The following is a 17,776-nucleotide window of genomic DNA, read 5'->3' on the forward strand; positions in this document are numbered from 1 at the left end:
GTCACATTCTTGCACTTTTGTCTTTGTTTAGCACTATGACTTCTGGCAGCAATACACAGCTGTCTACTCTTATCTTGCAACAGACATGTTTTTAGGTGGCAGGCTGAGCCTTCCTACAAACCACAGGAGCACATTTCGCATAATCAAAAGAAAACTTGCAATAGCTGTTAAAAAGGTGAAGTGATGTAAAGCTGTATTACGATAAAAGAAAAATTGAAGTAAATATTTATTTTCCTAGAGATCAGCATTTCGCAGTTTCTTGAAAGAGGCACATTCGTTTTTCAAAGTTAATCCCCTTGTAAAGAAAGAGGCTTTAATCTGGTATTGAACTCCAGCACTGTCTGTGCCTACTTAGATCAAACACATTTCACATGCTAAGAAATCTGAGTTCTTGACTGGTTGACAATATAAACATGTTAAACATGCACTATAGATTTGTAGCTAAAATTATTCTAATGGAGATCCTTTTCCTTATGAAGAGGAAAGCCTTAGTGAGCTGCACTGACAAAGGCTTAGTCTATGCAACATAAAAAAATGCCATGTGATGCTACAAAACATTTTTCTCACTGTGCAGTTAAGAAAGCTTTCTGACAAGCATAGGTGCAAACAGTTTTTATAAAAATAAACAAGATTTGTGTGCAATGCATTTTACACAGAGATACACAGGTGATAGCTAAAGAGAATAGGACTGAACCACAAAGTTAAGCAGGAGTTCCAGACTACACACAGGGCATAAAGATAAAGGGAATGATAACAATTGTAATAAATTAAGAAAATAAATGGTAGAGCCACACGAATATGACTAATATTTACAGAATGCAGGACAAAATCAACTTAGGGAAGAGTGATAGCTGAAGTAGTTAAGTTAAATGAAGCTAGACAAAATTATAGGTAAGATCTTCCAATATAGGCTCTTAAGAACCAGAATAGTGTTAATTCTACTTTGCAGAGTCAGGACACTTAACTACCTAATACTTGTTTGCTTTTCTACTTTCAAACAGTTTATGAGATATCAGTCTAAGTTATAATTTTACTTTTGTGACACAGATTTTCCACCACTGTTTTAGTTACAAGTTACTTCACTTCCTCCCTTAGAAAATTACATATGACTACACTGACCTGATATGTTTAAAAAGGGTGCATAGGATTCTTAGATTTATCATATAGTCTGAAATCTTTACATGCTAGACTCTCCAATCTCAACTATATAGTGATATACTATACTGTCAAATTTTATCTTTGCTTTCTCTGTCCTCATGAGATTGCGTCAGTCCTGTCTTCTCTAACTTTCACTCCTTTCCTACGTGTTTCTTAATTCAACATGAAATGAATTTTTAACACTTTTAAAAATTTCAACTGTATTAAAGGTTTGGTTAAATTCTTATTTTTATACATTCCCAAATGCTAAATAGGAGAATGGCCTTTATACTTAAACCACAGAAGACTGTCAATTCTAGTTTGTCGACACCTCATTTCTTGTCCTTTAATACTATTATATAATATGCCTTAAATGTTTTAATTGAATCAGGCAGTGAAAAGGCCTTCTCTAGGAGTTCAGCACAGATGTGAACCTAGCCTATATTTTAAGAATATTTATTACAAAAATATCAGTACCTGGAAATCAGGTTATCGACACATGTTCTGAGGAGGAATTTCAATGAGAAATGATCAGCAGTGGAGGGCATAATGTACATGCTGGCCTCTGGCTGAAAACTTTGATGACACACTCCACAGCAACACATTCTGACAGCTGAGCTTGTCCTGTGAGTCTCTGCCGGGCAACGACACCCTTTCCAGTTGCCACAACCAGTTGGGGCGACAGGCTCCAGTGGTGACTGCCTGCCCTGTCACGGTGGAGCCTCCTCCCTCTTGCAGACGGGTTACCAGGCTCCCTGGCCTCAGGTGCCCACTCCCGCCTGATCCTCCGCGTGGTTCTTCTTCACCTCCTTTAGCACCTTCCCTTAGCCGATGGCAAGCGGCTGCCTCGCCTTTCTCCCTCAGCGCTGACCCCCTCTCCCACCTTTCTTAATGTCTCACGTTGGACTACTGAGCACGTATGTGAGCCTGTGAGTGAGAGGGCTTAAAAAGGCGAAAGGGAGGCTCAGAAAACAGCAAGTCTAACAACAGCATGAGCCTTGAGAGAGTCTGATGAACGCTGAGGCCTGGCAAAAAAAGCAAAGTCTGGCAGGTTCAGGCAGCTGGCTGTTGCCATCACCCAGCCCAGGCCACCACCCATTCACAGGTAACTTAGGCAGGGATGTATTTACACCTGGCTCAGTGTTATTGGGAAGAATGGAATAGCTTTGCTCTAGATTTCTTTACCTTTGTACTAAATCCTGTGAGGGCATGATGTGCTTTGCAGCTCCAGATGCAAATGTGTTAATCACAGTGCACAGGTGTGCAAAATTCCTTCGAGATTTTAAGGGATGTTGAAGACACAAAGTGGTGATTTGACCATGATCTGGAGCTAAGGGAAGCTGAATTACAGGTTTCTCAATCTGAGACAGGTTGCTTCCACAAGATGCTAGATACTATAGGTCTTGGACCAAGAGGCCTTCTTCTCTTTCCCCATTTAACAAACAGCATTCATTGTTTGTGAGTTGGTTATTAATCTTCCTTTCCATTTTATGGTTCCTTTTCTTGCTCAGAGCTGCATTAGTTCTAGAAAGTTGTGATATTTTGAAGTTTATTGACCTGTTGGCACTTACACCCCCCATTCACTTTGTTGATGAAGCATTCTCTATAACAAGGGTGTTAGTATTACTGTTCATTTAACAGTTTAAACAACTGTTATATTTCTTCTAGACCAAGTACAAGTACCACTGCTAGCAAAACTGAAGGTATATGAGATTTTCCATTGTAATTTTTGTCCTAGGAAAATCCTGAGAGAAACTCCTCCAGAAACTTGGAAAAATGTCATTTGGCTACCATTAACACTGGTTAACTATTTCGCAATATTTAGCACTTTCATATATGTATGACAAGTAGTAGACGTTTCTGCTGCATGCTATAAAAAGCACAAATTAGCTCTAGTTGTGTAAAAGCTTTATTTACAAATACATTTAAAAGCAAAATTAAACATATTTGTATATTGAGGGAAAACAAAACTAAGCTATGTATGGCATCACACTACAGCAAGGCAATGACCCAGTATATTCAACCACAGGCAACCAGGTTTTATATATATATATATCAGAGATGAAAAAAAGTCAGTGACTAAAAATTACTAGTGGATTCTGTGGCAACAAGTAGATGGAATTGTTTCTTTCTCTGCTAAAGCTGGAACACAAAAAGTTCCATTTAAGGAAAAACTTCTTCACTGTAAGAGTGAGAGAGCCCTGACACAGGCTGCCCAGGGAGGTTGTAGAGTCTCTGGAGATTTTCAAAACCCACTTGGATGCATTTCTGAGTGACCTGATCTAGATGGACCTACTTGAGCAGGGGAGTTGGACTAGATGATTTTTAGAGGTCCCTTCCAATTCCTACCATTCTAGGATTCTTATTTTATAGCCTGGTATTTGACTTTAGTTCTTAGAAAGGAGATTACCTATATACTTGCATTTTATCCTATTGCTATTTAAAGCAAGATAAAAAATAACAGGGATTATAATAGAGGTTTTCTTCTTTCTCAGATAGGCATATTAATTACTAGGGTAAAGAGCCATGTTTGTTATTATACTTTGAGTTTAGCCCAATTAACAATTAAAATCTTTTGCACCATGTAACATCTTCATTAGATGGAATGGGAAGCTTATACTAGAGTGGCTTTATAGTATGTGTGGTAAGGTTCTTAATGACGTGGGCTGACTAGTATTAGGAACTTTTAAGGTTTCAGTCTATCTATGCTTCATTGAAGCTATCAATAGAGAAAAGTATTAGCTCTGTAGAGTTCTGTTCTTCAGTTGAATTAGCCAGAGTATTGCCATAGGAATATAGTGACCATATCGGGCATAATAGCCTTTATCCTATTTGTATTTTTACATTTTACATGTAAATGTTAAATTATTACATCATTGCATATTATTGCATGTTTTTCTTTCAAAATGTGTAACTGTAAAGGAGTATACACATTATTTTTACAATGAAAATGGGAAATCTTTATCAAAAATGACATTTCCAAAAAATTCAGCACAGGTTAAAGGATATAAGCATACCCTAAATCTTAGTAGAATGACATTGGGAGAATTTGCTCATGGCATAATACAGCTGTATAAAACCTTGCACTAGGGCATTAACATTTGAAGCCATTAGGTATAAATTGAACACACATCTTCTGCTTTCTGGTCAAATATTTCTGTTGTGCTGCATAAAAGTAATAGGCATACCTGGTTTACACAAATCACCAATGCACCTGTATTCATAAAAGCTCAGGGTTTTTTTAAAGTGATGTCTGCAGGTATCTCTACACTCTTATGCATTTAGTGGAGAGGCCTGACACAGGGCCTGGATTCCGTTCTATGGGGTGACTGCTTAAAAATGAGGCATACGGTGGTTAACTCTTAGATGACCAGCTTCATTTTTTTGTATTCAGTTTTAGTCTAGATTTTTAAGAATGAAGAATCTGTTCTTTTCAACACAATGAAATTACTGTAAAATGGCTTGAAAAGAAAATCCCTTTTACTCATTCAATTGCAGCATGGTGAGGATCTCAAGTCATAAGAATGGGGCTTGAATATGTTGTGCAATCAGAAAGTATGCCTAATCCAACATTGAATCTGTTGAAGCTCTGATTAGAGGGACAGTAATTTCCTATATGAAGATGCAAAGGAAGATACTATGTTAACCACGGGAATAAAATATGCGTTACTCGAACTTGGTAACACATCAAGATTGTCTGTTATCAACAGGAAGCTCTGAGTCTCCTATGGTCTTCTGCCAGAACCGTGGATCCACTGCACTTCTGTTGTTGCCAAGGAATAAACTTTAGAAAAGGTGCAAGGCAATATTTATAACACCTTGAGCTGAGAACAAATGCCAGCCAACAAAAATTAATTTAAATCAGAGAGCAGATATAATGGATGCTGGCAAAGTGATGGAGGCCTGTAACATGCATTTGGAGCTACAATTTCTTCTAGAGAATTTGACTCCTGATAGGCTGCAATCTGGCAGAAATAATCCTGCCACCATATTGCTTTTATATTGCTTTTATTTCTGGAAATTATGTGATAAAGTCTGTAGATTAAACCAGCTTTCTTCATGTTTACTTATTCCTTTCACTGAGTATCAGAGGAAAAGATGTACCTGGAAAAGAACAAGCATGATCTTGTAGAGAAGATATTTTTCTTCTCTGCAATGTAACTCACACAGCAGTTCTTGATGAGGTTAAAGTACTTCCTTAGCAAAGATAGCAAGGGAGAATTGACTGTGTTATTCATTACACTTTACAAGGCTTTAAAACCCAGAAATTCAATGTGGTCTTTTAAAAACCTATGTGTATTCCTGGGATTTTATGTAACATTTCTGCAGGAGACACTTCTTTTTGGATTATAGAATTACTGTATTTGAGATGTGAAAATTCAGTAGGTAAATCTATTTATACAGTATATCCTATGATTAATAATTGAGTAATAATTTTCCATTATTACAAACGACATAACATTTCAGCTGATAACTCTAAATATGTTAATGGTCTTTTCCAACTTAGATGATTCTATGATTCTATTGTTTTTTTCTTTCCATGGAACACAAATAAGCTATTAATTTTAAACTCCTTGAAGTAGAAAAAGACAAGTAGTTTATATATTGTCATAGAAATATGTATCTTTGTTCAAAAATTGAAAATCTGTTAAGATAAAATGCTGTAGAAATATATTTTTTTAGAAGAAATAAACTTTCACACACTGTGTCTTCTAAGACCTATGGAGGTAGGCCCTTTAATAAAAACCAGCAATCATAGCCTAAAATTCCAGCATAATATTTTAAAACAGATTAAAATAGTGTGTCAAGTACAACAAAAATGCCTGTTTAAATTATTAAGTTCTCTGAATTTCTGAGTAGTAAGTGCATAGCACTTTATGACACTTCCAGGCCTAATGTTGCTTCTACTGGAATTCCAGATAGCAGCAGTCTGCTGAAACATGAGTTCAGTTACCAAATATAGACGAGTGTGGTAAGAATTACATAGTCACAGAGGACAGATGTAGCACACAGGCCACAGACTTCTCCATGCTTACTGAGGACCAAGCAATCTTTAGTGAATAGCTGGAGCAACTTTACGCGTACTTAGGTAAAGAAGGAAAAAGATCAACTTTACCTGCTGTTAACTAGAGGCTCATCATATTGGCCCATTCATTGTAAGATCTGTTTTATATTTTCTGCTAAATTTAGTTCTTGTACTTCAGGGAGTAATTCTGCAGGATTTCAAAATTCAGAGGAAAAATGCGTGCTTTTTGGTTTCAAAAAACTTATTAGATATATTTCTTCCTTGATGTTATTCCTTTGAACAGATTGGTTTGTGATAATATTTGTTTAAGCAATAAATTTTCATTGGACAAGTTCCACAAATTAAGGATGTTTATATTTTTCTTGAATGAATCCTTTGATGTGCTGTGGTTTTCCATATTTCAGTATTTATTTATTGTATATCTTAATTTGAGTAGTTACTCAATTTTTTTTCTGTGTTGTGTTCTAGTACATTTTGAATTAATTATTTACCATAATATTACTTAAAGCATCTAGATTCTTTTCTGAATAAATATTTAAACAGCATGGTATTAAAATATATGTTCACTTTTGAGTAATTTTTAAACATACAGAAACTAAGACTCCTGTAATAGTTTCTATGTAATAATGCTGAAGGTGTAGCTAAGCGTTGATCTGCATGCAACACTGTATTTTATGCTTGTGTCTTTAAATGATATAGTGTATAGCTTTGCCGGTTGCCTAAACAGTAAGGGTGATGAAAACTGTTAAAAATACATTGTAGTGTAACTTGGGGAAGCTAGAAATAGCATTCAAAATTTCTAATTATGATCCTATATGCTACTTGATAGGGTTAATGATACTTCACCTCCAGTTTGCTGTGGTTACAAGTTGCTCTAATACAATTATGGTTTTACTTTTTACAGTATGGCTTTAAAAAAAAGGCTTGATGCTGGAAGTTTCCATTCAACCGTCTAATGCTAGGTATATAAACCCATTTTTAGGCTTTGGACCTTTCTCACCAAGAAGGCTATCAGCATTAGAAATTGCCAATGACCAGCATATGTTTCAATTCATTGACTTTATCTAAATATCCAGCTATGAATTGATTTAGACATTGGGCTTGAAAATTATGACAATGTAGCTATCATACTGTTCTAATGACAAAACAGCATAAAACTGGGGAGATATGCTAATTCATAATACATTCATTTAATGTCAGGTGGCTAGCAATAGGTGAAATACTCCTCCAATCCATAATCCATTGAAATACCAAGCAGCTTGATGTTGGAAGTTTATCTGGGTAGATCATATATCAATTTGAGACATGAGCAAGCTAGGAACCACTATGAATCAGATTTAAATCAAACTATCATTTGAAGCACTGATATTTATCTAAATAGCAAACTAGCACCTTTGCTCATTTGAATAGAAAGTTTTTAAAATAACTAAGATTAAGGCAACAGAAACTCTCCAGGTTTAACTGTTGGTTCCCTGGCATTCATCCAATTTATGCTGTAACAGCTGAGCTTTGAGACCAACTGTTTTCTTGGCTTCTCAGATTCATTCTTTAAAGCTGCTATGTCGTAGTCAGTTATACTGTATATACTCTTTTAGATTTTGTTGACCTGGTTGCTAAATTTGATGTCCTGTAAGCACAGATAAAAGGAAAGCAAGATGTAATCCAAGCAAAAAATAAGACTATAACTCTATTCTGTAAAAACATAAATCAAATCCTAAAATGATTTTGTTTCCTTATACATCTCTTTTACATGTTGAGTTGTAATCTGTTGGCAAGACAAGCGAGATGTATATGCCAGGCCAAGAATTCCAATAACCTATCAGTTAGTTAATGACTACATACCGGGTAAACCCCAGTGAAGTGACTAACGGTCATTGGAGCTTGCACAAGCTGATGTAAAATATATCTGAGTGTATCTCATGACTGTCCAGCCATCTGTCTATCAGTGAAGAGGTACTTTGGACTATTAAGACAAAATTTAATATTTTTTAAATCTTGTTAAGAATTAATCTCATAGAAATTATTGTAAGAAGAGGTAACTTTGCAAGGGTAATTAAAAATACTGATGTTCAACTTAACTAAATGCTTCCCAAAAGCAGCAATTACTTTTAAGATCAGATTACTCACAATATAGTGACGAGTAGGACAAATAAATTTCATTAAGAGAGTTTCAGGCAGATCCTTTGCTTGGGAAAAGAGTGACTTCCCTGATAGCTTGTTTCTTGCTGTCTTTACAGAGGCATGGAACACTCATTCTAAAATCATGTGGGAAAACTGAAGATGTATAGATACTTCTGTACATTGTGAAACTGATATAGTGTTTACATCATGCCCTTACAGGGTGCAGGACAATACATAGGTTGTGAAATCTATTTCTTAAGCATTTTAATTTTTGCATGTGGCTGTTTGATATTCTACTTACCATAGAATCATAGAACCACAGAACGGCAGGGAGGTTGGAAGGGACCTTTAAAGATCATCTAGTCCAACCCCCTGCTCAAGCAGGTCCACCTAGATCACGTCGCACAGAAATGCATCCAAGTGGGTTTGGAAAACCTCCAAGGAAGGAGACTCCACACCCTCCCTGGTCAGCCTGTGCCAGGGCTCCCTCACCTTCACAGTAAAATAGTTTTTCCTTTTGTTTAAATGGAACTTTCTGTGTTCCATCTTCATCCTATTACCCCTTGTCCAGTCACTAGATACAACAGAAAAAAAGTATCCCAATCTTCTGACACCCACCATTTAGATATTTGTAAATATTAATGAAATTACCCCTCAGTTTCCTCTTCTCTAGACTAAACAGCCCCAGTTCCCACAGCTTTTCCTTTTAAGGAAGATGCTCCAGTCCTCTGATTATCACTTATCAATGGTGAGGAAAGTGCTATTAAATTGTACTGAAAAGTAGCAAGTTAAAAACCATAACACAGGAAATAATGTTAAACACATTAATAACATTAAACAGAATGGATAACTTGGTATTTCTAATCTAAACATCCTTGTACAGATTCTCATAATGGTTTCAACTACAACAGTGTTCTCCTTCAAAATTTGATGGTCAAGTGTCTGGAAGATAGTATTATGGGAAAGAGAAAAATAAGTCTATTCTCCAAAGCATCATAAGACTGAATCCAGAAAATGTGAAGTGTAATAGCATTGATGTGAAATAATAAATTAGAGGTGAAGCAACAAATCGCTCAGATTCATCCAGTGGAACTGAGCTTGTGCTAGGCAATGTGCAGACAAAGGATATCTTCTTAGTTCTGAAGGATAACAATTCTCTCTGAAGGAGAATTTCTCTCTGAAGGAGAAAAATTACTCCTGAATGCAGCCTTCTTATAGAAACCAAGGTTTATGGTGAATATCTCATGCGCTGTTGGGTTCTACTCTTCTCCTTGTTTTGTGTCTAGCTTATGGGTACCAGGATATAACAAGGTTCATTTTTTTCGTCAACAGAATTTTTTGTTAAGGAATTACATTTGTGTCTTTCAGGATGCAGGACAGAAGCTGTGGCCAGGCATTGCCCCTCTCTTTAGTGCTGAAGGAGGCTTACTGTGCAGAGACAGGCACCAATAAGGGATATCCTGAAAATATGTCAGAAGCTTCATCCTACCATGACTTTTTCTATGATTCACTGTCAGACATACAGAATGGGGAATTTTCAAGTGAACTTTCTGCTTTCCTTACCCAGGAGGAGATATGTAAGAGCCTTGACATAGCTCGGGAAGCCATTGCCAATTCCAAAAAGGAGGATCAGAAAACAGCAGCAGACTTCAGTCATTATTTAAACACATCACTTTCTAGCGCTTCAGAAAATCCTTCTTTCAGGAATGCCAAACTCCATGAGCAAGATGTTTTCCAGAGGCCTCGAGCAAGTAGTCTAACTTCATCTACTGCAAGTCACATTCTTCCAGGGAATCAAAAAGAGCAATCCACCACACCTCAAACAGTAAGTAGTTTTGCTACAGCCTCCAGGAGGCAAGCAAGATCCTCACCTTCACTAACTGCTAGCCCTAGCTTCATTAGAAGCCTGAAACATTTGGAGAAAGACAGTCCAAGTGTGCCTAAGACAAGCTCAAAGTCTGAATCAGCATCCGAGGGAGAAGCTCCTTTCAGGAACAAGCTGTGTGACAAAGCTGCCACGTTGATAGAGGAATTGTCATCTATATTTAGACAGGCAGCAAAGATGAGAGGCCGAAGTCCTGATGGTGACTCTTCTTCTCCAGATAGTGGATACCTGTCTCCTAAAAAGAAACTACCATCTGTAAGTACTTCAATGAACCAGGAGTTTGACAAGTCGTATCAAGAGACTGAGCCTGAAACAAAATTATCTGGAGTTCATCTGAATGGAGAACAATTTTCTGAAAGGGAGACCATCACTCAGAGTGAAACTGTCTTTTGTCACCCCTTCATCAACATGGAAGAGGATCAGTCTTCACCACCACAATTCACTCAGAAGCTCAGGAGCCAAGAAGTTGACGAAGGAAACAAAGTGTTGCTGGAATGCAGAGTTGTTGGCAACCCAGTCCCAGATGTCAGGTAGGTGTGTGCCTTTTGACTAAGTCACCAGATATGATCGGATTGTGGAAGATGCCTAAGGACAGGTGCCACAATAGACCTCCTTAGAGGCAGTCACATAAAAACACTGGAATACACAGGCTTACCAAGCACACAGAATAACTGATTCTATCTTCTTTAGTCCTCTGGAATGTTTCGTTGTTTTATGCTTCAGAAATAACAACTCTCAAACAACTCTCTAACAACTTTCTGTGACAGTTCATTAACTAATCTACCTAAAAGAATTCACATTTTTTTCATGCCAACTTCTTATTCTCTAGCAAGGCTCCCTGACAATCAATTTTGTATGCTGTCATGATCCACCCTCAAAATGCTTTTTTGTGTGGTTACACACAAATCTGTGAATATACTTTACAAAACTATTTTACTTATTAACAAAAAATTACTTTTCCAAGTTCTCACTAAAGATATATTTCCTCATTTGTATCAATTTCATTGTGGATCTTCAAGAGAGGAAAAATATGACAGCAGTACCTCAAAACCTATTATTTTGGGAAGTCAATACAATCCTGTACCGTGACCTTTCTGTAGTGACGTTGTTTTGGCTGAAGAGGTCACTCGCACCGCGCGGGAGGAGTTCTCCCAGCCTCGATTTCTTCTGAGCGCTGAGGCGCACCAGGGGGAAGTAGAGAGCACTTGAGCTATTGAGTTCTGTAAAGCAAAGGCTAAGACTCATTCCGTGGTCAAGAGATCAGACTAACCGTGTAAGGGCACGGCAACTACGTGCTGTTTGGATGGGATTCTCGTGAATCTTGCATACAAAAAAAAATTCGTAGTGGATTCTAGACTATTTTAACGTTACTGGGAACTTTTAAACAGTTATATAATATCACCTATGCACATTCCCTCTTTCCTGGAGCTGAAAGGGGGTTGTGATGGGTCCTGAATGTCCAATAAATGGGTAATATGCTGCAGTAGAAAAAGATAAGCCTATTTAAAACCACTGATGTATTGCAGAATACTTGAAGAATGTTTGCTTTTTGTGAAAATTTCTGAAATATTTCTGTAAATTTGATTTTATGGAATTAAAAAAGGCGGGGGGGGGGGGGGGGGGCTGACACCAGTGATACAATACTTATTGACCATCCTCTTGTATTTTAGTAGAAAAAAAAATCTAGTTTTCAAAAACACTGTACTTGGATGACTGTTTTATTAGACTGAATTTCTGATTTTTAATACCTTTGGAAAAATATTTGGAGCATAACCATGTGAATTATGAAGATACAAATACTTTCTGTTTTCAGAAGAAACTGAGTAGAGAAGGAAAACATGTAAAAGTTTTAAAAAGTTTTGTGAAAACTGCTGAACAGGTAGACAGTACAAATGGATACTGGCTATTAATGTTATTGCCAAAAGAAGGGCTATAGAACAAGCTTAACAACTAGCTGGTCTGTGAGGCATGAGAGTGAGCCACTTAGCACACATAAAATTTGCTGAACAGGAGATGCAGATAGGGGCATGAGCCAGGATTACCATGTACATTTGCACATAACAATAAAATCTGCAGAATCCAGGCTTCAATTCTGATTTTTCCCAGAAAAGCAAGTTTCAATAACATAGGCACCAAAAATAATATTTTTGTAACTCTGTGTGTTAAGTTTGATAGAAGTAGAGAGCAATTTGTATTTTCATTTTTTGTCTCAGCTGGGAAGAAAATAACCAGAAGCCAAAGTTTCTAATGTCACAATGAAATAACAATAGTTTAATGGCGATAAGAAAAATACTGACTAAGTTGTTCTTTTTCTCAGTACTCAAGAAGTTGTCCAGCCTAGCAATGAGCATAGACGATATTTAGGCTTCATCAAGCATCGATGGCTTGAGCACTGTAACTTGTCAAAATTCACTACTAATACTGTAACTATAGCAAAGTGCCCTTCTCTTTTTCTTTCTTTTTTTTTTCTCTTTTTTCTTCTCTTTTTTTTCTTTTAAAACAAACACATCCTCATATGTTTCTCTAGACCTTCCAGCTTTAACAGAGGCCTGCTTTCTTCAATGGATCTGTAATAGCCCTTATTGGTATTATTAGTTTTAAGATGAAGTGATATTTTTCATTTAAACTAAAATTCACATACAAAGTATTTTAACAACCTTTTAGCACAGCAACTCTATCATGTTTTGCTTTTTCATTTGATCTATTGGTCTTCTGGATTTTCTGTTTATTATGTTCTGTTCTGTTTATTGTGAGATGGGTTTACTTTAGTTTATTACCACACACATTTTAGTGTAAGACATTATCTAAAACACTTCCTTGAGAAATACAATAGCTTCTATGCATTAATTCATAGTGTTGTTATAATTGTTTATGAATGTTTAGAACAGTGTAACATGAAATAGTGGTTCTTTTTTATTTTGCAACCTTTTGTAAACAAATAGTGTTTCCAGAATATTTTGTATTTGTTTCCTAAGGGAGATAATTTATGAACTGAGTTGTTAAATTGCTTCCAGATATAAACATTTTTCTTATATTCTCCCCATAGTCCAACTGCTTTTCTTCATGAAACTCTTTTGCTCAGTAAACCTACTTTTAAACAAGAATCTACAATAGTCTTCTACTAATCATTTCAGAGTAGAATCCCGCTAATATATCTTACTAGGAACGACAAAAATGAGTACTGCAAAGAGAGAGTACTTACTAAGAATAGAGGAAGATTCTTGTACATAAGGAGTTTCCTGGGTCAGATATGTTATCTTCATACACCTGGGTGTTTTCCTGTGTATGGTGCATTGAAGATCATATGAAAGTACTAACAACAGGTGTAACATTGCTGAGTGTAAGTAGAAAAATATTGTTAGCCATTTTATTCTGGTAGTACATTCATTTTAGAAATTTGCTTAGCAGTAATGTGTTGTCATTTAGTATTTTATTTGCATTCAGATTAAGATATATCTATAGATATGAAAATGATAAGTCACTATCCTCAGTATTTTTCTGTTACAAAAATATTTTTTCTTACTCATGCAATGATCTCTTCTTTACATTCACTTTTTTCATTTACAAATTAAAATAATATCTATTGGCAGTATTGACCTTGTTATTCTTCTAATTCTTCTTCCTTTCTATTTCCTTTCATAATCAGGTTTTTTAGACAATGCTATGCCATCTTTATGCCTTTTGTTTGTTTGCGTTTACTGACTTAAGGCCTGTCCAACCAACAAGTTTCAGTTTCCTTCAGAGCATATCTGAAATGTAAAGTTGAAAGTCATTTCAGTGAATTGCCAAACTACTTTTTTTTTGTCTTTTTTATCTTAGAACAGTGCTCTGAACTAGTGGGCTTTATTGGGGAGACGTGTGAGAGTTTACACCCTAACATGAATGGTTATCGTACTGCAGTGACTGCCTGTAGTATTTTGTGGTCTGCAGGTTTTAGGTAGATAATATGCATCCTTCAAATATCATAGAATCATAGAATGGTAGGGGTTGGAAGGGATCTTTAGAGATCATCTAGTCCAAATCCCCTGCAGAAGCGGCTCCACCTAGAGCAGGTCTCACAGGAACATGTCCAGACAGGTCTGGAAGACCTCCAAGGAAGGAGACTCCACAACCTCCCTCGGCAGCCTGTGCCAGGGCTCCCTCACCCTCACAGTGAAATAGTTTAAATGGAACTTTTTATGTTCCAGCTTCATCGCATTACCCCTTGTCCTGCTGCTATATACAATAGAATAAAGGGATGGCCCAACATCCTGACTCCAACCATTTAGATATTTGTAAATATTAATGAGATTACCCCCTCAGTCTCCTCTTCTCCAGACTAAACAGCCCCAGTTCCTGCAGCCTTTCCTCATAAGGAAGATGTTCCATTCCCCTGATCATCTAGGTGACCCTGCACTGGACTCTCTCCAGCACTTCCGTCTCTCAAGCTGGGGAGCCCAGAACTGGACACAGGGCTCCAGATGAGGCCTCACCAGGGCAGAATAGAGGAGGAGTAGAACCTCCCTCGACCTGCTGGCCACACTCTTCTTGATGCATCCCAGGATGCCATCGGCCTTCTTGCCCACGAGGGCACATTGCTGGCTCATGTTCAGTTTATTATCAACCAAGACTCCCAGGTCTCTCTCTGCAGAGTTGCTCCCCAGCATGTCAATCCCCAGCCTGCATTGGTGCATGGGATTGTTCCTCCCCAGGTGCAGGACTCTGCACTTGTCCTTGTTGAACCTCATAAGGCTCCTCTCTGCCCAACTCTCAAGCTGGTTGAGATCTCGCTGAATGGCAGCACAGCCTTCTGGGGAATCGGAAGTCTTATAAAATAATCAATTTAAAAAATTATTATTCAAACATATAATATTAATAAATACTGTAACATATGATTACACTATTATTATAACTATATATTGTTGATAAATATAATACTAATAATAATTAACATTCAAAGATATAAAATCAAGAAGGGGGAGGGGGTCAGAGAGCAGGAAGTGGTTGCCCTGAAGACTGAAATATCTTTTGTAGTTTTTGTTTTAGAAAATTGTATACTTTCTTTTTGGTTTTTCATCTTGAAAACAGGAAGAATGCATGTCAGTGCATGAAGATGGATGTTATAACAAACAATTGTCAAAACAATGGGATAGTTATTGAAACTAGGACTGCTCCTTCAAATTGGAACCAGGAAGAGTATTCCAGCTCAGCTACTTTATTTTTCTCTGTGAATGAGAAAAATTTTTCTTTATTTTTGTCTTTGTGAATGCCAATGTATGTGTCTTGATGAGTTTTTTATTACATTACTGAAAGTTTAAATGCATCTCTGTTCACTTTATTCTTTTGTTCTACTTTGTGTGCCTCTCAGTAAAAGAATGCAGACTTAAATTTTCTTGCTCCATAAATAAATAATGTATTAACTACTAGTTATAAAAGAGTCAAAGATTAGATTAAAAGTACAGTTTAAACTGATTCCGTGCTTGACAGGTAATGTGAAAAGCTTAAAATTAAATTAATAAAAATTACTCTTCTAAAATAAGAAAAATAGTGCTGCTATCTGCATACTGAAAAAATAAATAAATTTTACTTTTTATTTACATAGAAATTGAACGAGACTTGGACGAACTGTAAAATAACAAGGCAGCACATGTCTTCAGAAAGCTCTTTTACTACACTAGCTTTGTCCATGTTAAACATTTTTAGTTTAAAAACTAAGCTTAATTGAAGTAGTTTTAAAATACAGATTTCCAACAAAAGTGATGCTGAGACACATCCAGAGGCAGCATTCCAAGAAACTACTTTTACTTCACATTTCAGCATTTATTAGTATAAATCTCATGGACTGTCTCTGGGCCTTTCCAGCATTGTGTAAAGCATCAACAGCCAAGAAGTCTGACACTGAGAAAATAGATTAGCAATCTGCTTGTAATGGACTAATTGAAAGTACTGATCTGTGAAAATTAAAACTAAATCTAGAGGCTAAGAGGGAGAGAGGTGGAATTGAACCCATATGTTGTATCAGAGACCTATTTTATTTGTACTGAAATGTAAAGAGAAATGAGTAGTGAGGCTTTTCATAGAGGAAGTGTTTAAAGTCAATAGTTCTGGCATTGTTAGTGATCAATGTTCAACAGGTATTCAGTGCTATTCCAGATCATATTTAAAATATTGTGTTTAATATTCTTTGACATATTTGCTCATTTGCCTAGAGGCAATACTACATCTTTGATAGTTTAAGTTTCTTGAGGGTAATTACAGCAGTTTATTAATTTTACATAACCAGGACGTATCCTCTAAGATAGAATATGTTGTTTTAAAAATATTAATTAGGTAAATATCATTAGCACTTTGAAACTCAGTGCTTTCCTAATAAATAACTTTGTCATGTCTGACATACGTTCTGTGAATGCGTTCTTGGCAATGTGAAAGCTAACCTTAAGAGGATGAAATCAAACGTATAGGACTTCTCTGTAAACATTCATGGCTGATGACTGAAACCGGTGGACTTCATGCAATTGGAGCTAATGGCACTTTGAGGGAGGTAGAGAAGGATATGAACTAAGAGCTTCTAATAGACCAAACAAAGAATAAACATCGTTAAACAGCAGTGAACATTGAGCTTATTTTCTTAGTTCTAGAACCCCTCTGGAAAGTGCACTCTCACTAACAAGTGCTACAGTGTGACAGGACTCTGTTAAGTGGACTATAAATGTGAACCATTTGATAGGCCACGGGCTTGTCCTTTAAGCCCATTCAAAGGTAAATGAAGGAGTAAAAGAAATTCCCTCATCTGCCAACTCCTTGTCACATATGAAAATAAGAGAGTAAGTCCTTCCAATAATATCTGTGTATTCTTCCCTGAGCATAGAGATATAAAGAGAACAGGAAACTTAAGGAATTAGCAGTGCTTTGGGTTTATACCTTGTACAACTGTGTACAACTAGTGCAAGAACAGCAGCAAATAGATCTGTTATTCCTGTGAGCCCTCTGAAAATCTTCCTGTTTCAGTGAAATCCATCACTAATCAATAACGAGGCTACTAGAAATAAATATAGTAGAAGAGAAATCCTAGGTAGCTTTTTGGATATGTGGGAGAGATGTTCAAGGGACATAATGATGAAAGAAGCCTGTAGTTCCTGCTTTAGGTAGAAGAATACAAAGCCTCTGCAGATGTGCTACATGTAGAACAGCTGCTTGTTTATATACAAGGTGTTATAATGGTTTCTCACCATGTTACTAATTCAGAAAACATTTTGTGTTGTCCTGAGTTCTCACATTCCATGTGCTTTCTGAAAGAAGTGAAGATTAAAAGGTTGAATTTGGGGTGTTTTTTTACAGTTTTGTGTACTGAAAAATAATCTATAGTTATATATTAAGGAGATAGATAGCATTTCTTTCAAGACACAAAAAATAAACAGAATATGGAAGTTTATCTTTGCACAAAATAAACCTTCACTGGAGTGTTATCTTCTTAGACACTTAAATGGTTTTTTTAGCTTTTGTCCTCCAGAAAACTTTTACATGTATTAATGTAAGAAATGGTCTGAATTGCTGCTTTGTACCCCATCAATTGCCTTGTCCGAGGTGACTCACAAAAGGATAGTCCATGAGGAGGAACAGTGAAAAAT

General features: G+C 36.5%; 1 protein-coding gene across 3 annotated transcripts in view; it reads left to right on the top strand.

Moving 5' to 3' along the window:
• The first annotated feature begins 9,737 nt into the window (after nucleotides 1-9,737).
• Nucleotides 9,738-17,776, top strand: part of PALLD (palladin, cytoskeletal associated protein) — a 190,303-nt gene continuing 182,264 nt past the window's right edge. For all 3 annotated transcript variants that reach the window (XM_061993410.1, XM_061993409.1, XM_061993408.1), the window contains exon 1: nucleotides 9,738-10,699. In XM_061993410.1, coding sequence (XP_061849394.1) covers nucleotides 9,753-10,699 — 947 coding nt within the window. In that variant the 5' untranslated portion in view covers nucleotides 9,738-9,752. The remainder of the gene's footprint in view (nucleotides 10,700-17,776) is intronic.

The sequence above is a fragment of the Colius striatus genome, chromosome 3 (genome assembly GCF_028858725.1).
Source record: "Colius striatus isolate bColStr4 chromosome 3, bColStr4.1.hap1, whole genome shotgun sequence".
Taxonomy (NCBI): Eukaryota; Metazoa; Chordata; class Aves; order Coliiformes; family Coliidae; genus Colius; species Colius striatus.